The following is a 22,051-nucleotide window of genomic DNA, read 5'->3' as shown; positions in this document are numbered from 1 at the left end:
CTGTCAGTCAGTCTGTCAGTCAGTCTGTCTGTCAGTCTGTCTGTCAGTCTGTCTGTCAGTCTGTCAGTCAGTCTGTCAGTCAGTCTGTCAGTCAGTCTGTCTGTCAGTCTGTCTGTCAGTCTGTCTGTCAGTCTGTCTGTCAGTCTGTCTGTCAGTCAGTCTGTCTGTCAGTCAGTCTGTCAGTCAGTCTGTCTGTCAGTCTGTCTGTCAGTCTGTCTGTCAGTCTGTCTGTCAGTCTGTCTGTCAGTCAGTCTGTCTGTCAGTCAGTCTGTCAGTCAGTCTGTCTGTCAGTCTGTCTGTCAGTCTGTCTGTCAGTCTGTCTGTCAGTCTGTCTGTCAGTCAGTCTGTCTGTCAGTCAGTCTGTCAGTCAGTCTGTCTGTCAGTCTGTCTGTCAGTCTGTCTGTCAGTCTGTCTGTCAGTCTGTCTGTCAGTCAGTCTGTCTGTCAGTCAGTCTGTCAGTCTGTCTGTCTGTCAGTCTGTCAGTCAGTCTGTCAGTCAGTCTGTCAGTCAGTCAGTCAGTCAGTCTGTCTGTCAGTCAGTCTGTCAGTCAGTCTGTCAGTCAGTCTGTCAGTCAGTCAGTCAGTCTGTCTGTCAGTCAGTCAGTCTGTCAGTCAGTCAGTCAGTCAGTCAGTCCGTCAGTCAGTCCGTCAGTCCGTCAGTCCGTCAGTCCGTCAGTCCGTCAGTCCGTCAGTCAGTCCGTCAGTCCGTCCGTCACGCAAAGAACAGTTTTCCGGACTTTTTTTTCGAAACTCAATGCTAATGATTGCAAACTTGGTTTCCTCATGATAAGTTACAGATCAAGTTCGAACTTCACGACGTTTCGATCATTTTTGACAAAGTTATGGCACTTTGAACTTTGGTAATTTCCCCAATAGTTTTCAGGACTATAATTTGGAGTGCGGTAAGTCAAAGCTGTTAATATTCCTTGTTTTAACTCCAATTTACATTCTGTTTCCACTTTTAGTGAGAAGTAGGGGTCTGTGCAACCATTCATAAACTTTATTTGGTGCAAATTGGATAATTTTTAGCCGAGTTACCTCAGACCGTGAGTTGATAATTATATAATTCACACAGTGCAATACGTGCAGGCTGCTCCACAGAGCGACCTTGCGGGTTTATTCTAACTCCGATTTACATTCTTTTTCCCCTTTTAGTGAGAAGTAGGGGTCTGTGCAACCATTCCTAAACTTTATTTGGTGCAAATTGGATAATTTTTAGCCGGGTTACCTCAGACCGTGAGTTGGTAATTATATAATTCACACAGGGCAATACGTGCAGGCTGCTCCACGGAGCGACCTTGCGGTTTTCCGGACGAAAGACTGACGGTAGGGGACATGTATTGCAGCGCAATACTCAGAATGCTTGTTTAAACATGGTATACACGTAGCAGACAAAGTACAGCATTCAGGTATGTCAGATTCAGCAGGTTTCTTTCAACCATGTTTTCCCATTGGCACTTGAGATGTCATTCTGCTGCATTCCGTTGCCTGTTGTCCAGCCTCCCCCCCCCCCCCCCCTCCCTCTGCTCCTCATCTATGTGGGAGTCCATCGACAGAATCAGATGCTCATTATTCCTTTCCTGTTTGTTACTTTTTACTTCCTCTACCCTATTTCTACCCCTCGCATTTAAACGTCCTTTGCCTTCTTTACCATGTACTATTATTTACCCAAAAGGTGTTTCAACTTTACATGTGACATTTGTTTTGAACTGGCGACTACCATGACACAAATCCCTCTTCACCTATGCTCGCCACTCCTCCTTCGCACATCACTGCTCCTCCTACGATCCCTTCCACACATTGTGGTACCCCTGCCCTATCTGCGGCCATTGTTTCTTTCCCATAACCACTCACCCTCCTCTCCACCTTATCTCCCACAACCTACAATGTTTTTAACCATCTGATTTTCCAATATCTGAGGCCTCCCCCTCCAATCAATTGGTCTGAACTCTTCTGAAAGGTCACTGGATCATCTGATGAAGTGAGGTTTAAAGAGAAAATTCTCCTTTACAATTATGCTCCAGACATCTCATCTCACTTCCTGGATATAATCACTATCACCCTGACTCATCTGCACCATGCACTGCAACCTTCATGGCTATTTCCCCCCCCCCCCCAAATGCTCCACGCCCCCTCCCCTCCACCCCCTCCCTAAAAAAAAAACAAGAAATAAAACTTCATCGAATGCAGAGGTCTCTTTCAGGTGACATAGATCCTCCCCAATAGGTGTTATCTTGAATAGGTTTGGATATATAGGATCCTCCCTAATAAGTATTTTTTACTGTTATTGTCAGACAGCATTCAGGGGATAAGAGGGAGAGTGGGGGCGTTGGGCCGGGGAGGGGAGGGGGATAAGAGACTTCATTGTGGGAGATTCCAATGATATTGAAGGCCTTAGTTTCTACAGCATCCAGCTGAGAAAGGTACTCCAAGCTACAAATTGAGGCCTTGCAGGTACAATTATTTTACCTTTTCATTTGGGCTTCCCAATTGAAGCCCCGCCCGTAGGGCGGGTACCGTTGCTCGTATGATAAATTGGTCTTTTCTCCAACTTAACCACAGATTGTAGAAAGAAATCAAAAGTGGAGGCAGGTTCACAGATTGACAGGGAATCAAAGCGGAACAGGGAAATGGGGACATTGCACAGGAAAGGATGAGTGGGGAAATAACATTAAAGGGTGGGGAGGTGAGGGTGGTGGGGGTTAGCAAGAGTGTAGGAGAACTGTGATAGGTATGGGAGACAACAATGCTCTTGAAAGACTGGAGAGAGGGGCACGACTCACGAGATAGACACATGGAGTCCATTCCACAGACAACTTTATTTAGTAATAGAAAAGGTAAACATACCATGATTCCCAGTTCATCGCAGAGTGAATAAAATATGCTTTGTTCATAGATTCCACCACCAAACACACGCAGGGAATTCATGTTTGCATCCACCACAGACTGCAACAAGTTCTCAAGTCTAGAGGATTGTGGGAGTTCAGGGAGGTGTCAAGATTAAGTACAAGACAACAAGTAACCAAACAACAATGGCATAACCGTCCCAGCAACCCATTATACATCATTAAAACAAGGTAAGGGACTGCCCCGTATCGACTATTCTCACACTAGAGAGAGTCTGAATAAAATCCTCACACATTTTCATATGAAGTATAAAAACTTCAGGTTCGATTTAAATGACAAAGGATGGAAGATTAACGAAATGAAAATAAATCGAGAAGAAGCAGAAGTGGGACACATACAAGAAAAGCAAAAATAAATAAATAAACTACGAGGGTCGATGTGACCTTTGACCTCTTTAAGAAAAGGAAATAAAATTAACTAGAACGACACTCTTCGACGTCACGACGTCGACTGATATACCTCCGCCCACATTATTAAATCATTATAATACTTATACCAAGTTTGCTTTAAATCCATTCAGCTGTTCTCAAGTTATCACATTTTTACCTGACAAGACCACTGACCCCTTGACCCCAAAATTTAATCAGTTCATGTTTACATCATTATACATACCTGCATCAAGTTTTAATTTAAATCCCTTCAGCTGTTCACAAGTTCTCACATTTTTACCTGACATGACCTCTGACCTTTCACCTCGGCACCCAAAAGTCTAATCAGTTAATCTTTACATCATTATCCAAATCTGTACCAAGTTTGAATTAGATCACTTCAGGCGTTCTCAAGTTATAGACCTATAACAGACTTTGACCGTTGACCTTTGATCTCTTGGCCCCAAATTGTAATCAGTAAATCTTTACATCATTACACATAAGTGTACCAAATTTGGTCAGAATCCCATTACTGGTTCACACGTTATCGTTGTAACAGTTGTTTTTAACCTAACATGACCTCTGACCTTTGACATTTGACCTCGTGACCCCAAAATCTAATCAGTTCATCTTTACATCATTCCACATAAGTGTACCAAATTTGGTCAGAATCCCATCACTGGTTCACAAGTTATCGCTGGAACAGGATTTTTACCTAACATGACCTCTGACCTTTGGCATTTGACCTCGTGACCCCTAAATCTATAACAGACTTTTTGAAAGACTGTTATAGATTCCCTGTGCGTCGCAAGAGGCGACTAACAGGGTTGGCGGCAGGAGGGGCATCTGGCCATAAAACATTGCTTCAAAAAGGGGACCAGGGTGCCCGAAAAAGGCCAACCCCTGCTCGGCGGAGGAACAATGGCCCGTAAAGGTGGTTCTAATTGACTCAGTATTTTAAACAGCTCAATTTTCTGAATGGAAATATAAAAAGCATCTCATCTGGGTTTTTAAGCGGTTTTTATTTTTAAATGGTCATTTACAAAATATGTGACTTACAAACTTTTAAAACAGGATCTTCAGATAGTATTTTTGTTCCTTCCTTTACCTTCAGTTTGTGCCATGATAAATACACAAACAAACATTCAACTAGTGGTCAAACCTCCTTACCGTTGTCTCGTGACCCGCTCAAGGAACGAATCGGCAGGGACCCAGTTGGCGCCACGAAGGAAAACAGGTCGGCCATTAATCCGCAAGTAAAAACTTAGGCCGGGGGAGCCCTGCACAGTCTGCTGCACAAGCTCTACTGTTCTGAAATACAACTGAAATAAAGCCAAGAAATTCACAGGCATGAGGTAATTTGTACAAAATACTGAAAAGGCAACGCAAGAACAACCTCCACTTGTTTGAGGCAACGGTGAAGCTTTGTGATTGGTGGTGGCAGCATCTGGCAGCTCCTGTGTTAACTGATGTCACAGCTGCACAAAGCAATATATGTACGAGCTGAAGGGCCCATATGCGACAGGCACTTGAGGACTGTTTTTGTCATACAGCTCATATAACCATGTTCTGTGATAGTTGCATTATTTAATTAGTTTCAAATTAAATTATTTTGTGTGCACACTGCACATACATCTTAACAATTTAATTCTAGCTTCAGTTTCCCATACACTTCTGGGCTAGCACACACACCACCAGGTGGTGCTGTACATACATGCATACCAACATACGTGATAGCTGCATTCTCGTAAGATGTACAATATATTGTCATTGCAGCATTGTGTAATTAGGTTTCTGGTGAATTAAAATGCGAAATCAGATGATTTTTATAGAGGGGAAGAGCTGCGCAGTTCAGTGGCACTCTCTCAGAAAAAACTGCATCTGTATAGTTTCAAATAAATTTTAAAAAGGAAAAACAAAAGCAATCAGAGATTGCAGACCCTCGTCAAGACGCGTTTTTAGTAGTTTTAAGGCTTTTGGGTTAAAACAAATATGGCGGCCGAAACACGTGACCAATGACCATCATTTTTTATTTTTTTCTCCACCAATTTATCCATAGATGACGCTCAAGAAATTTCATCATGATCAGATGAAGTTTTGTACTTGTCGATTTATCATGTCATAGTGGAGAGTAGAGTCATCAGCAAAGAGATAGAGAGGATTTTCAAGAGAGTCAGAGAGATAATTGATGAGATCATAAGAGTATCGTAAGATCATTGATGAGATCGTAAGAGTACAAAATATATGAAAAGAGGGAGCGGAAGACAAGATGGGGAGAGAAGGGGAAGCACACAAACATAACATTTGAGAGCAGGGAGATGTGTGGGAGGGAGAGGGCTTGGGGGGAGGAGGCGTGGGAAGGGGATGGGGGGTGGGAGAAGTATAAAACACAAGGACACCAAGGACTTCCCAGACAGAAGTTGATATTTCAAAAAAGTGGATTTGGGGTGAAATTAGCGGGGGTAGAAAAGATCAAGGTTTTGGATGGGGGAAGATAAGAGATGGTGGTGAACAGCTGTTTTAAAGACCTGGAGGGTGGAGTGGGATTGAAGAGAGTGAGGGAGTTTGTTCCACAGGTGGGAGAAAAGAGGAATGAAGGAGTGAAGGTGAGCAGAGAGTCTTGATTTTGGCAGTTTAACCATAAGAGGGTTGCAGGCAGATCTTGTGCGACCTGTAGGAATATTTGGGGGACAGAGCCCAGAGAGAGCTGGGGGGCAAGGCCAGAGAGGAGTCGGTAGAAGACGGAAAGACCACCAACCTGCCTGCGGTGAGTGAGTGAAAGGCCCTTGGAGTTAGCTTCATCGCGGGAGATTCCAATGATTCTGAACGCTTTGGTTTCAACAGCGTGAAGACGAGCTAGGTGTGAGGCAGGAGCACCGGCCCAGAGGGGAGAGCAGTATTCCATTGAGCTGTGGATGAAAGCCTTGTATGTGGTGAGGAGCTCAGGTGTGCCAAGGAAGGACTTCGCACGACGGAGGATGCCCAGTCGGCGACTGGCTTTGGAGGCCAGATTTGAAATGTGGTTTTCCCAGGAAAGATCATGGCAGATAGTGAGACCCAAAAGCTTGAGTGACAGAACTTCTTGGAGAGGATTATTCAGAAAGTGGATGGGAGGGTTGTCCAGTCGGTCTTTTCGGAGAGACATCGTAAGAGTGTGAGATTTGTCAGGATTGAAAGATGTGTTTGTTGTGAAAAATCAATCAGGTCCACAACTTTGTCCCATAGGTAGGTTTAATCTCAATTATATCTCTGGCATCATCCTGTAAAAATACAGTCATGCAATAGATATCAGGATCTTGGTATCATACAGAGAGGACCGATATAATAGTCAAAGCAAGCGAGTCTAGCATATATGTGCGAGCCTAGCATATACGTACCATTCAAGACTACATGTAAAGTAAATGTCACAGGAGTCGCCAGCGTCGCGGACGTCCCAGGTTTTATAGACGCCCTTCAGTGGCTGAAGCGAGAATGTCTCCTGGGTTCAACTTTGGTATAATTTCACTACAGTGTTCCACTTGTTTGCCCAGTCTGTGATTTTGTCCAGGTCTGCAGAGAGTGAGGAGGCTGCAGACTGCCTATCTGAGGGATGAGGAATGGAGCGACAGAGAGTAGAGTCATCAGCAAAGAGATAGAGAGGATTTTCAAGAGAGTCAGAGAGATCATTGATGAAGACCAGAAAAAGCACAGGGCCCAGAACACTGCCTTGGGGAACTCCAGCCTGAACAGGAAGAGGAGATGAGAGAAACCCATTCAGGGCCACACGTTGACTACGACTAGAGAGGAGGTCCGCCAGCCATGCGTGGAGATTTCCATGGATACCAACAGAGGAGAGTTTGGTGAGCAGAGGTGAGGTTTGGTGAGGTGCCAGACCGTATCGAAGGCACGTGTATTTCACGCACGTGAAAGGCACCAGATCGTATCTGTTTCTTTGTTTGTCTGTTTATTTGTTTGTTTGTCTGTTTGTTTGTTTGTCTGCACAGAATAAATATGATTTTTTCTGCAGTCGTTGGTCGGATTGACAGGAAATTTTCACCATAGGTGCACCTCCTCCTGCAGAATTTTTTTTAAATGATAATTATGACGTCATGGGTCAGGTGGTATGGGCGCCATCTTGGAAAAAACCGAAAAACTTCGCACCTCGATATCGCCAAAAGTGCTGCATGCAAAATATTGAGACATGGATCATTGCAAAGAACTCTCGATGGGAAATAAAATATGTTAATGATGATGTCTCTGATATCTGATCGCTGTCTGATAATATGGACCAACTTCTTTCTACCCATCCCAACTCTCTCTTCCTCATATGTGGTGATTTCAATTGTCACCATGCCAGTTGGCTGGGTGTGGGTACCTCTCTCACCAGCCATGGCTCTTCAGCAAAGGACTTCTGCGACTCACTGGGACTGACACAATCTGTCAATTTCCCGACCCGGATCTCAGTCAACGGAGCATCTTCTCTTCTGGACTTGGTTATGACTAACTTCCCTGAAAATGTCTGCTGCTCTTCTTCTGCTCCAATCGGCTCATCTGATCATGTGCTTGTCAAAGTGGACATCTCTCTGACCATTCTCAGGGAGCCTCCTCAGCGTCGACGAGTCTGGCATTTCACTCAGGCCAACTAGCACGGTATTCAAGCAGCCATCAATCATCTGGACTGGTCTCCCATCTCTACCACCTCTGACATCAACTCATCCTGGGAATTCTTCCAAAGTAAATTACTCTCTCTCATGCACAGATTTATCCCATCTCGTCTTCAGTTGTCATACCCTTCCTCCCGTCCATGGTACACGGAATCTTGTGGTGAGGCTGTTGCCCAGAAACAACTTGCTTTCGTCTCCTGGAAAGCAAATCCAATGGAAGAAAATCTCATTTCCTTTCACAAAGCCCGAAACAAATGTGTGTCCACCCTCAGGAGAGCCAGGAAACTATATCTCTCCGTTCTCAAGACCGAACTTTCTTATCTGTCTCCCTCTTCCAAATCCTGGTGGCGTCTGGTCAAATCTGTTTCTGGTGTTTGTTCCCCCTCCATCCCCTCCCTCACCTCAAACGGCTACACGGCTGACTCCGCACATTAAAAAGCTGAATGCCTCAACTCTGTGTTTGCCTCTAAATCTTGTGTCCCAAACCCATCCCTCTCTGTACCCACCATACCCAGTCGTACCCAGCTGCTCCTGGACTCTGTGTCCTTTCCTCCTGACAAGGTGGAAAATTTCTGTCAACCCTCGACTCTGATTCTGCAACTGGTCCTGACGTCATCAGCCCACGGGTCCTAAAATCATGCTCTTCCGCTCTTTCACCCCCTCTCTCTGTTCTCTTCACCCTCTCTTTTGCTCAAGGTCATCTGCCATCTGCTTGGAAATCAGCCAACATCACCGCTTTGCACAAAAAAGGTGCAAAAACAGATCCTAGCAACTACAGACCAATCAGCCTTCTCCCAATTATCAGCAAAGTCATGGAATCCATCATTGCTTCAGATATGAAATCTTTCCTCTTCTCCATGGCTTGATCTCTGACCATCAATTTGGTTTCAAACCTGGTCACTCTACTCTGGACATGCTGCTTCTGCTTTCTCAACAATGGATGGAGGTCCTCAATGCCAAACAGGAAATTAGAGCTGTCTCCCCTGACATATCACGTGCCTTCGATACGGTCTGGCACCCCGCTCTGCTCACCAAACTCTCCTCCTTTGGTGTCCATGGAAATCTCAACGCATGGCTGGCGGACTTCCTCTCTAGTCGTAGTCAACGTGTGGCCCTGAATGGGTTTCTCTCATCTCCTCTTCCCGTTCAGGCTGGAGTTCCCCAAGGCAGTGTCCTGGGCCCTGTGTTTTTTCTGGTCTTCATCAATGATCTCTCTGACTCTCTTGAAAATCCTCTCTATCTCTTTGCTGACGACTCTACTCTCTGTCGCTCCATTCCTCATCTCTCAGATCGGCAGTCTGCAGCCTCCTCACTCTCTGCAGACCTGGTCAAAATCACAGACTGGGCAAACAAGTGGAACACGTCTTTCAATCCTGACAAATCTCACACTCTTACGATGTCTCTCCGAAAAGACCGACTGGACAACCCTCCCATCCACTTTCTGAATAATCCTCTCCAAGAAATTCTGTCACTCAAGCTTTTGGGCCTCACTATCTGCCATGATCTTTCCTGGGAAAACCACATTTCAAATCTGGCCTCCAAAGCCAGTCGCCGACTGGGCATCCTCCGTCGTGCGAAGTCCTTCCTTGGCACACCTGAGCTCCTCACCACATACAAGGCTTTCATCCGCAGCTCAATGGAATACTGCTCTCCCCTCTGGGCTGGTGCTCCTGTCTCACATCTAGCTCGTCTTCACGCTGTTGAAACCAAAGCGTTCAGAATCATTGGAATCTCCCGCGATGAAGCTAACTCCAAGGGCCTTTCACTCACTCACCGCAGGCAGGTTGGTGGTCTTTCTGTCTTCTACCGACTCCTCTCTGGCCTTGCCCCCCAGCTCTCTCTGGGCTCTGTCCCCCAAATATTCCTACAGGTCGCACAAGATCTGCCTGCAACCCTCCTATGGTTAAACTGCCAAAATCAAGACTTTCTGCTCACCTTCACTCCTTCATTCCTCTTTTCTCCCGCCTCTGGAACAAACTCCCTCACTCTCTTCAATCCCACTCCACCCTCCAGGTCTTTAAAACAGCTGTTCACCACCATCTCTTATCTTCCCCCATCCAAAACCTTGATCTTTTCTACCCCCGCTAATTTCACCCCAAATCCACTTTTTTGAAATACCAACTTCTGTCCGGGAAGTCCTTGGTGTCCTTGTGTTTTATACTTCTCCCACCCCCCATCCCCCTTCCCACGCCTCCTCCCCCCAAGCCCTCTCCCTCCCACACATCTCCCTGCTCTCAAAGGTTATGTTTGTGTGCTTCCCCTTCTCTCCCCATCTTGTCTTCCGCTCCCTCTTTTTGTATGTTTTGTTTGTCTGGTTGATTTGTTTGTGAAATAAATGTTAGCTCTTTCACGAGCCTCGATTCAGTATACAAAAAGACAAACAAAGACAAACAGACAAACAAACAGACAAACAAAGAAAGACACAAAACAAACAATCAAATTTCAAGTCAATAGGATTAAAATTGAGGATTTTAGAAATTTGAAAAAGAGTGCTTGACCTTTGGCCTATGTTGATATTTTGGCCTATGATGATCTCAAAAATAGTTGTTGGTTGAATTCAGTTAACTGATATGTAAATCCCATTCAAATTTCAAGTCAATCGGATGAACATTAAGAATGAATGAATGAATGATCATTTTAAGGCCATTTTCCCCGCTAGAGCGGGGGTTAGCCTTGCGGGCCCCATGACAATCATGGTTCCTTGTTTGAGGCAATGTTTTATGGCCGGATGCCCTTCCTGACGCCAACCCTTAGTCGCCTCTTACAATGCGCAGGGATACGGTGTACCTATTCTAAACTGGGGTTCACACCGGGATCATTCATCCCAGCAAGGTGGTACTCAATTTGCCGACCTCAGAAGTATGACAGGCTGAGTCAACACCCCTGGTGTTAATTTAGCGATCGACCGGGATTCGAACCCAGGATCCTAGGATCCCAAGCCGGGACCCTAACCGCTAAGCCAACACCAGGACATTAAGGATGTTAAAAATTAGAAATTGTTGTTGACCTTTGACCTATGTTGACCTTTTTGCCAATACTGATCTCAAAAATAGTTGGTGGTTGAATTCAGTTCGCTGACATGAAAATACCATTCAAATTTCAAGTCAATCGGATGAAGATTGAGGATTTTAGAAATCCAAAAAAAGTGGTTTATCTTTGGCCTATGTTGACCTTTTGGCCAACGATGATCTCAAAAAGAGTTGGTGGTTGAATTCAGTGAGCCGACATGTAAATCTTTTTCAAATTACAAGCCAATCGGATGAAAATTAACGATTTTAGAAATCCAAAAACAATGGCTGACCTTTGGCCCATGTTGACATTTTGCCCAATGCTGATCTCAAAAATAGTTGGTGGTTGACTTTATTTAGCCGATATGTAAATCCTCTTCAAATTTCAAGTCAATCGGATGAAAATTGAGGATTTTAGGAATTTGTAAGAAAAAAAAAGAAAGATGGTTGACCTTTGGCCTATGTTGACCTTTTGGCCGATACTGACCTCATCAATATCTGGTGGTTGAATTCAGTTCGCTGATATGAAAATAAATCCAATTCAAATTTCAAGTCAATCGCATGAATATTGATGATTTTAGAAATTCGGAAAAAGAGGTTAACCTTTGGCCAATGTTGACATTTTGGTCTAAGCTGACCTCAAAATAGTCAGGGGTTGAATTCAGTTAGCCGATATGTAAATCCTATACAAATTTCAAGTCAATTGGATGGAAATTGTGGATTTTAGAAATTTCCAAAAAGTGGTTGACCTTTGGCCTATGTTGACCTTATGAAATATGTTGATTTCAAAAATGGTTGGTGGTTGAATTCAGTTAGCTGATATGAAAGTCCTATTCAAATTTCAAATCAATCGGATGAAAATTGAGGATTTTAGTAATCTGAAAACAGTGGTTGACCTGTGGGCTTTGTTGATCTTTTGACCTATGTTGATCTCAAAAATAGTTGGTGGTTGAATTCAGTTTGCTGATATGTAAATCCCATTCAAATTTCAAGTGACTCGGATGAAAATTGAGGATTTTAGAAATTTTAAATATTGTTGTTGACCTTTGGCATATGTTGACCTTTTGGCACATGCTGATCTCAAAAATAGTTGGTGGTTGAATTCAATTCGCTGACATGAAAATACCATTCAGATTTCAAGTCAATCGGATAAGAATTGAGGATTTTAGGAATTTGGAAAAACGTGGTTGACCTTTGGCCTATGTTGACCTTTTGACCTTTTGACCCCAAAAATATATATGATTTTGTCGGACAACAAACTCCACCATTTGGTAAAGTTTCGTGAAGATCGGTTTAAAATTGTGACATGTAGGCAAGTATAAGTGAGCGGACAGACATACACACAAACACACAAACCGGAGTGATCAACATACTTGGAAAAAACAAATACATTTTTTGCCAAGTATCAAACAGACAGACAGACAAACAGACTCAAATGCAATACTCTCTCCTCTGGCAAGGGTAATAAAACCAAAAAAGGCCGTGAATTAGTAAATGATGCACATGCTCTCGTACAATTTGAGGACTGCAATTCCTGCAAATATTACAAACGTCAAACCCCTGATTTTGGACAGTCACCTCCCAGCAGCGCATAACCGCAGCAGAACAGTCTCGCTGTAAGTGTGTAAATCCCCTCAATCACAAATATAACTCAAAAGGTAACTGCGACGGCACTCAGTGGAGGGCATACTCCTGTCAAGCTGACCTGTTTTTGTTTTGTATCCCACCGATAGGCCGAGTCTGCATCTGCACCTGAACCTGAACCAAAATCTAATTAATTGTTCTTGTCATCTACCCAACTCATCCAGCAAGTTTTGTCATAATCCGTCGACAGCTTTCAGATATCGTGCTGTACAGAATATCGTTTTGGCCCCATCTCTTAATAGTAATAGTGAAGAATCACTTTAAAAATTAAAAACTTCTTGTATCCGGATCTTCACCAAAATTCATTGATCATTATCTCCATCAGTCAAAATTGGTATATGGAATCAGGAAAAACATCCATCTCCACCCCACCCCCTCAAAGCTTCATGTTCCCCCTTTCTGCATCCCTCCTCACCCCACCCTCTCGACGCTTTCCCCTCATCCCATCCCATAAATGCTTCTCTCCACATCCCACACATTCAAACCTTACCCCGCACACAATACCCCACCTTATCCCTGCAAAACCTCCCTCCCCCCCCCCATCCTGCAGTCAATGCCTCCTCCACCCCACCCCCCATCCTGCAATCAACACCTCCTCCACCCCACCATCCTGCAATTGCACCTCAAACATCCGAGATCTCCGCTCTAACCTGACATCTCTCCACCCAGGGTGCTGCAGGTAAACCAGACATAATCTGTTCAACAGAATCCTTCCTCCCACAAGACGTCCCCAACTCCTTAGTCTCTCTCCCCAGTTACTGTCTCTTTACATCAATAACTCAATTTCCCACTGCCCTTGTACTGACCTTACACCTCCCAACACGCAGGAGTGCCTCTGGCTGCAACTTCCCCTCCGCTCCCACCTCTTGTTCAACTCTTCCTCTCATCTCCTCTCCCTGTTCAGGCTGGAGTTCCCCAAGGTAGTGTTCTGGGCGCTGTGATTTTTCTAATCTTCAATAATGATCTCTCCAACTCTCTGGAAAATCCTCTCTATCTTTTTGCTGATGACTCCACTCTCTCCCGCTCCATTCCACAACCCTCAAATCGGCAGGCAGCAGCCTCTTCACTCTCTGCAGGACAAAATCACAGACTGATCAAACAGGTGCAAGACGTCTTTCAATCCTGACAAATCTCACACGCACACCTTGTCCCTCTGGAAAGACTGTCTGGAAAACCCTCCCATCTACTTTCTCAACAATCCTCTCGAATAAGTGCTGTCACTCAAGCTTTTGGGTCTCACTACCTGCACCGGCCATGATCTTTCCTGGGAAAACCACATTTCGAAGCTGGCCTCCAAAGCCAGTCGCCGACTGGGCAACTTCTCTCGTGCGAAGTCCTTTCTGGACACCTCTGAGCTCCTCACCACATACAAAGCTTTCATCCGCAGCTTGAAGCTTGATGGAGTACTGCTCACCCCTCTGGGCTGATTCCCCTGCCTCTCATCTTGCTCAGATTGATACTGTGAAAACCAAGGCCTTCAGTGTCATTGGAATCTCCCACGCTGAAGCTGAGTCTTTGGGCCTATCACTTCACCATCTCAGACAGGTCAGTGGTCTCTCTATATTCCACCATTTCCTTTATGGTCTTGCAACCTCTGCTTTCCATGCTTTACCGTCCCCCATCACATTTCTGCAGGGCTCACACGGTCCACCTCTGGTGAAACTACCTAAATCCAGAATCACTGCTTACCTTTACTCATTTGTTCCTCTTTTATCCCACCTGTGGAACTAACTTCCACATCCTCTTCAATCTAATTTGTCCCTCCAGATCTTCAAGACAGCTGTTCACCACCATCTCAGATCATCCCCAATCCTAAGCCATGATCTTTTGTACTCCTCCCAATTCCCTCCTTCCAATTTTCCAGTTTTCGCTCAGAGGTCCCTTCTGTGTCCATCTTTTCCACCCCTGCATACGTGCTTTGCATCCTGTTTTTATCTGTTAGGTCCTGATCCGTTTTCTTGTACTAGCTATTCCATGAGCCTCGACTTTGTAAACAGAATGTATATCGATTCGTCCTTGTCACACAAAACCAACCTGTCCACCAAGTTTCGTCCTTAACTTTTTGAAATATCCTGCTCATAGACAAAAACTAGAACAATGCGACTGTGTCGCCAATATTCCTCCGCATAGTCCCACAACGGGTAGATGCCATCACTCTGCATATGTATGGGTAGTGGATCACGTTTGTGAAGTTTCGTGTTGATCGGATAAGGTTCGTTTTTCTATCCAAGATGGCTCCCAAACCACGTGACCTATGACGTCATCATTTTCAAGCCATATGCAACAGTGCTGTTAGATGATATTTGTAAAATTGCACATCGAAAGGGTGAGCGATTTCAGAGATATAATTATTTAATATTTTCCTTCAATCCAAAATGGCTGCCAAACCACGTGACCTTTGACGTCATAAATTTTATATTTCAATACAAATGGGTCATAGATCATGTGCATGCAATTTCAGATTTTTAGGATGAGGAATCCGATTAAAACATTTTTAGCTGGTATACCACTTCATCTATGATGTCATCATTATCATGCTTTTGTTCCCCCATTGGGAGCACTTGACAATGTGCCAAGTTTAAAATCTTTCCATTCAGCAGTTTACAAGAAATATTTTTTTAATTATTTGCGTTTAATCCAAGATGGCTGCCATACCAAGTGACATATGACGTCACAATTATCACAAAAACATTCTGCATAGGTGTCACTCCTACCCTGAAAGATTCGTCTCAATCGGACAAATGGTTGCTGAGAAAAACGAGGTTTAGCCCGGACAGACAGACGGACAACCCGAAAACATAATGTCTCCGGCGACTTTGTCGGCGGAGGCATAAAAACAAACAGACAGGGTTGAAAACATAGCATCCGTCCACCTTCAGTGGTGCAGGTAATAACCAGGAGGATGGAAAAATAACTCTTGCATGATCTGAAGGTAGTTGGGATGTGGAGTTCTTCATTCATCACTCCCTCTCCACTCTTCCCTCCACCCAACAACAAACAACAACATGCATTTTAAAGGCCATTTTCCATGCTAGAGCGGGGGTTAGCCTTGTGGTCCCCATGACAATCTTCTCCATTTTGCCCTATTTTCTGCATCTCTCCTTGTTAACCCCCTTGCCCGCATTTCTTCTTCCACCATCTTTCGCCAAGTCTTTCTCGGTCTTCCCCGTCCTCTACTTCCTTCCACATTCATTTCCATCACTCTCCCCTCCACCCCCCCCAGATGTTTTTTTTTTTTTTTTTTTAAGCTTAAAATGTTAATGATTAGATGGTGGACAGTACACGCATTAGATTTCTGAAACACTTCCAAGGTGAGAAATTAAAGAAAATCACACACACACACACACACACACACACACACACACACACACACACACACACACACACACGCACGCACGCACACACGCACGCACGCACACACACACACACACACACCTTCATCTTATTTAACAACCACAATTATTCCAAAGTTGTGGGTTTGGCCGGAATAAGCCGAGCCCGAGTCTACCATGACCTGCCTGACCAGGGCTGAATTTGACCATGACCAAATTTGACCATGAGTAGCTCGCCTACTCTTCATGAAGGTCATCAGGGAGATCTTTAAAGTCCACCAACTAATGTCAGCAGATGTGACGCCCAATTTAACATCCACCCGAGGGACGGCACACACATTGAATCACACTGCGTGTGAAACATTGGGATAACAGTTTATAGCTGGACCGACATTCTAACCCAGGCTATGCCGCTCGTGCATCGGCCATCCTGCCAGCCCATTCTGTTAGGCCATGCATACGGGACCTAAATGATTAAAAAATACAAATTCCTGCATCATGATGAAGCCCTAAATGAGTCATGAAATTAAAACATAGATCTTAATCCAAATATATTTACCATCCACACATGTTGATGAATTAGACCACGTAATGACAAAGCAACAGTACCTTGGCATTTCTCTGGATAATGCTGCCTTGATCAAGTTCAAACGTCACTGTAGCATCGTAGCCTGGTCGGTCTCCCTCACCTCGAGGCCACCACAGCTTGACAGAGTCATTCTGCCATAAACAGGTATAACATAGTAGGTTTTATCCACAAAAAAAGAGAGCACTCCCAATTGCTAGAGTGGAGTTAATGGTACGTACTGTTACCTGCGTGATGGGGATAACAAATTCAATCCGTGATGCAGATTGTGTGAGGCTGAAATTCTGACTCCCAATTGTATCAAGTGCTGGCACCTCCAGCAACAGGCTTCCTTCCACCGAGACTGGTGAAGCCACATCAAACACTGCAACCACAGCAACCTGCCAGCCCTCAGAATGTTTCTCTGCAACAATCACCCATGGAACAATCAATGCAAGATCAGTGAATTAAAGAATAATGAACATTTCAGCAGTGATATAATCATCCGTCACTGGCTAAGGCATAAGGTGGTTGTAGTTGTTGTTTGTGTGCTCCTTCATGTGTATTATAGCCGGCGAAGCCGGTGTTGTGAATGAACGCGTACATATTATGTTGAAAAGCCAGATTTTGCTGGATCCTTTGAGAATTTCGAAGCTTTGACGCACCAAATCGCTCCATGGAGGCCGCCATCTTGCGGATGCGGAAGTATGCATAAAAAATTGCGAAAAAGTTCAATAGGAGTTTGTTTCACCCGTCTTTGTTTGATTCACAATCTTATGCAACTCTAATTTGTAATTAAAATACTTTAAGACCAACCTCGTTCCCCGTGCCCACATGGGCCCTGGTTATCTTCAACGAAAATCGTCACCAAACACCGGAACCAATGAGATTCGAGCATTTGAAAAAATATTTTTAAAAAGCTTATTACCGCGTTTTGGAGGCTGAAAACGGCGTCAAATATTCTAAAATTGACGAAGAATTATTTTTTTGAAATCTCGCGGCCGTAGGGGATAGTTTTTCATGGTCGGAAATATCCAAAGTTGAGACGGAATTCACCGAATTAATCAAGAAGTAAATTTTATCAATTTTAATCTCATCCAGAATGCAAATGGTGTCATTTTGAACTCGGTACGGTACCTATTACACCTACCTACGACCAACTACCTAACCTACTGATGCCATAGTGATGGGTAAAATAGTGGCGAGGGGCTTTGGCTTCGCCGGCTCATTGCGGCTTTGCAGTCGAGTACTAGTAGATTTGTCTATTTCCTCGAGAGGTATTACTAAATATAATTGTGTGTTCCTTCTGGGTCCTTCATGCTTTATTCCAAAGGGTTCCTGCTGCCACACCTTTGGAACCTCTTATGGTGAAACTGCCAAAATCAAGACTCTGCTCACCTTCACTCCTTCATTCCTCTTTTCTCCCGCCTCTGGAACAAACTCACTCACTCCCTTCAATCCCACTCCTCCCTCCAGGTCTTTAAAACAGCTGTTCACCACCATCTCTTATCCTCCCCCATCCAAAACCTTGATCTTTTCTACCCACGTTAATTCACCCCAAATACACCTCCTTCAAATTCCGAATTCATTCCTGAAATTCCTTGTAGTGTCAATTTGTTCCTAGTAGTTCCTATTAAATATCCCGACGACCCTGTTCTCTGTTGTTGTGCTTGTATGCGTCCCTCTCTCTCCCCTCTTGTCTCCCACTCCCATTATTATGTGTTTTATGTGTCCGGTTATGTTTGTGTTTAATGTGTTAGCTCTTTTTTCCATGGATATTTCTCGTATTTCCGATATTTCGGCGATTCTGATTTTCATTCCGGAACAGAACAATTATGGTTAGCCATTTTGAAATTGCCACTCGAGCCTATTGCTCAAAATTTCATTGAAAGACCATTTGAATCACAGATTTCATGCTAGTAAGGACAGGTTAAAAGTTCCTCATGAGGATAACCGAGTCAATGTGACCGACCGAACGACCGACCACACACACACACACACACACACACACACACACACACACACACACACCCGCATACACACACACCCGCATGCACACACACACACACCCGCATGCACACACACACACACCCGCATGCATGCACACACACACACACCCACCCGCACACACACACACACACGCACGCACACACACACACACACACACACACACACACGCGCACACACACACGCGCACACACACACACACACACACACACACACACACACACACACACACACACACACACACACACACACACACACACACACACACACACACACACACACACGGCCTCATTTAGCATTCATATGTCATTTTGAAAGCGCTATATTGATCATTAGCTTTGCAACGGTACCATTTTTAGCTCACCTTGAACTAAGTTCAGGTGAGCTTATGCGATGGCGCGTCGTCCGTCAGTCCGTCCGTAAACATTTTAAACTTCTTCTCCAAAACCGCTGATGGGATTGTGACCAAACTTGGCACAAATGATATTTCTTATGTTGTGACTAAAGTTTTTTTACGGCATTAAAAAACATCGGGGTCTGAGGGGGTTTATCGGGGGTCAAAGTGGATCCAGGTTTGACCCCCCAAAATAGATATTTGCTTTCTCCTCTGAAACTACAAACACAATTTCAATGAAACTTGACCACAACTGTCACCACCCGGGCTGTACCAAGGTTTGTTCACGGCATTAAAATAATCTGCCCCTTTGGGTTGTACAGGGGGGGGGGGGGGTTGCCCCCCAAAATATGTATTTGCTTCTCTTCTCAGAAACTACACGCGCAATTCCGATGAAACTTGACCACAACCTTCACCACCCGTGATTTACCAAAGTTTGTTCATGGAATTTTTAAAAATCGGGGTCTAAGGTAGTCTATTGAGCCCAAAATTGAGGGGAAGATTGCCCCCCCAAAATGTTTTTTGTTTTTGTTTAAAGTCTTATGATTACGTCAATATGATTCTGCATGCTTCCCTGCTTCTAGCAACCATTGTAATTGGTTTAAAATGCCATGATACGGTTTAAAATACCTTTAGTCAGTGTAATATACTGCTATATTCTACTAGGTGAGTGCCCAGGGGTATTGCCCCTATTATTATTATACGACAGCAGAAACCCTACAGAATAAAGTGATGGACACACACACACACAGTTCTCCATTTAATCAAAGATAAGGATTTTTTTTCTTTATCTTTAATCACCATTAATCATAGATCTTTATGAGCTGGATCTCTTCTTAATTATATCCCTGTGCAAGTATCCTTTTACTTTAATAAATTATCATTTCACAAGCTGTGCGTGTCAGCTCTGCAAAACCGCTTCGCTTGCATCAGTAATTTTGGCCGCTCCCTGGAGGTGCAAATTTGGTTAAGTGTGGGGTTAGGTGTGGGGTTAGCTCAAACTCAGAATAAGATTGCTTGCCTCTGCTCAGGTGAGCGATCGCCTTCAAATTAGCTTTAAGCTGGCCATCCTCGAAGCGACTGCTTCGGTATTTTACAGCTATTCCCTCACCTCATGTTTTTTCATTAAGATTGCATTAGATGTTCAGTACAATCGCTTGAATAATTTCCAGAATAAATAGTTTGGCCAAGTAGGAGCTCAATGATCATTTAATAAAACTCATAGTATTCCACCAAATTTCGAAATTTAATCAAGGTCAATGTAGCCATTTTAGGGTCATGGAGGGTTTGGTGAAACATCTGCAAAAAAGATGCAAGGCAAGGAAAGAGAGAAGGAATTGATTTTTCTCTAAAGGCAAAAACAAAAGTTAAACTAGAAAAGCATTCAGTAGAGAGCATACCTCCGCCTGGTTGGCCATATCACTCAATGGTGAAGAAGCACTTTAAAAATTCGACAAGCTGGATCCGGATCTTCACCAAAATTGCATCGATTCTTCCTTGTCAGACACCCAATCGGTCCACCAAGTTTCGTCTAAATTCTTCCACACCTTTTTGAGATATCCTGCTATGTATCGTTTTTAGCCCGATCTCCCAATGGTGAAGAATCACGAAACAAATTCTAGTAGCTGGATCCGATTCCAGATCTTCACCAAAATTGCATCGATTCTTCCTTGTCAGTCACCCAATCGGTCCACCAAGTTTCGTCCAAATCCTTCCACACCTTTTTGAGATATCATGCTATGTATCGTTTTTGGCCCTATCTCCCAATGGTGAACAATCACTAAAAAAAATTCTAGTAGCCAGATCCGAATCCAGATCTTCACCAAAATCTAATCATTTCGTCCTTGTGACATACGCTACATCTCTGCCAAATTTCGTCCGAATCCATCCACAACTTTTAGAGATATCCTGCTATGTATCGTTTTTGGCCCTATCTCCCAATGGTGAAGAATAACTAAAAAAATTCTAGTAGCCAGATCCGAATCCAGATCTTCACCAAAATCTAATCATTTCGTCCTTGTGACATACGCTACATCTCTGCCAAATTTCGTCCGAATCCATCTACAACTTTTTGAGATATTTTCTTCACATACAAACAACCACACAGACAGACAGGGGTGAAAACATAACCCTCCATCCACCTTTGGTGGCGGAGGTAAAAATAAAATAGAAAGTTGCAAAGACCAACCAAGATGCGTTGTGATAGAGAGTTGTTCAAGAGCTGCTGCAGCGAAAGTCTCCAATCGTACGTGCAGCCTTATACCTTGTGTTGCAAATGCTGGTGCCCAATCCCAACCAAAAGAGCTTTGAGTCTGAGGGAGAGATAGAAAAAAAAAGGGGGGGGGGGTGGAGGAAAATTTACAAATGCATGATTTAAGTTACATCACTTGAAGAAAAGCACGAGCTCAATCATAGTACCTCAAAAACAAAATCCCAGGAGAACAAACAAGGTGACATGGGTTTCCGATGAAAATTTTGTTCAAGGGTGTATCAAGGACCAATGTTGATGAAATATATACATACATACTCATGTAAAACCTGTCAAAAATTACGGGGCCAAGAGGAAAGGACGGATTACCTCCCCCGCCCCCTCCCCCCTCATACAACACCCCATCACCACAATCACAGCGTAGTTGTAAATAATATACAATGCCCTCCATAAGTATTGAAAACCGTGAAGTCAAATTTGTTATTATTGCTATATTCTCAAGAAATTTGGATTTGAGATCAAAAGATAAATGTGAGGAAAGAGTACAGAAGGTCATCTTTTATTTGTTGGTATTTCTATGTACATATGTTTTACGATGGGAGAACAATGGCAATTTTTATGTTCGGTTCCCCCATTTTGGGTAAGCATATGAGTTTGGAGGCATTTTCTTGTACATTCTCCAGGTCTTTAAAACAGATGTTCACCACCATCTCTTATCTTCCCCCATCCAAAACCTTGATCTTTTCTACCCCCGCTAATTCACCCCAGATCCACCTTGTTTGAAATTCCAACTTCTTTCCTGGAAGTCCTGGCAGTGTCCATATGTTTTATACCTCTCCCACTGCCCCCTTCCCACGCCCCCCCCCCCCCCCAAAGCCCTCGCCCTCTCTCAGATCTCTCGATGTCTCCATGTCTCTCGGTCCCTGCTCTCAAATGTTGTGTTTGTGTCCTTCCCCCTCTCTCCCCATCTTGTCT

General features: G+C 43.9%; 1 protein-coding gene across 2 annotated transcripts in view; it reads right to left on the bottom strand.

Moving 5' to 3' along the window:
- MANBA (mannosidase beta) overlaps window positions 1-22,051 on the bottom strand; it is a 166,018-nt gene that overhangs the window by 50,504 nt on the left and 93,463 nt on the right. For both annotated transcript variants that reach the window (XM_078775482.1, XM_078775483.1), the window contains exons 5-9: window positions 21,056-21,179; window positions 16,715-16,890; window positions 16,511-16,621; window positions 4,445-4,596; window positions 2,847-2,964 (exon numbers count right to left, since the gene is read on the bottom strand). In XM_078775482.1, the coding sequence (XP_078631608.1) occupies window positions 2,847-2,964; window positions 4,445-4,596; window positions 16,511-16,621; window positions 16,715-16,890; window positions 21,056-21,179 (681 nt within the window). The remainder of the gene's footprint in view (window positions 1-2,846; window positions 2,965-4,444; window positions 4,597-16,510; window positions 16,622-16,714; window positions 16,891-21,055; window positions 21,180-22,051) is intronic.

The sequence above is a fragment of the Myxine glutinosa genome, chromosome 4 (assembly GCF_964187855.1).
Source record: "Myxine glutinosa chromosome 4, kmMyxGlut1.1, whole genome shotgun sequence".
Lineage (NCBI taxonomy): Eukaryota > Metazoa > Chordata > Myxini > Myxiniformes > Myxinidae > Myxine > Myxine glutinosa.
The sequence above is the reverse complement of the archived record's forward strand: the minus strand, read 5'-3'. Positions and strand labels throughout refer to the sequence as shown.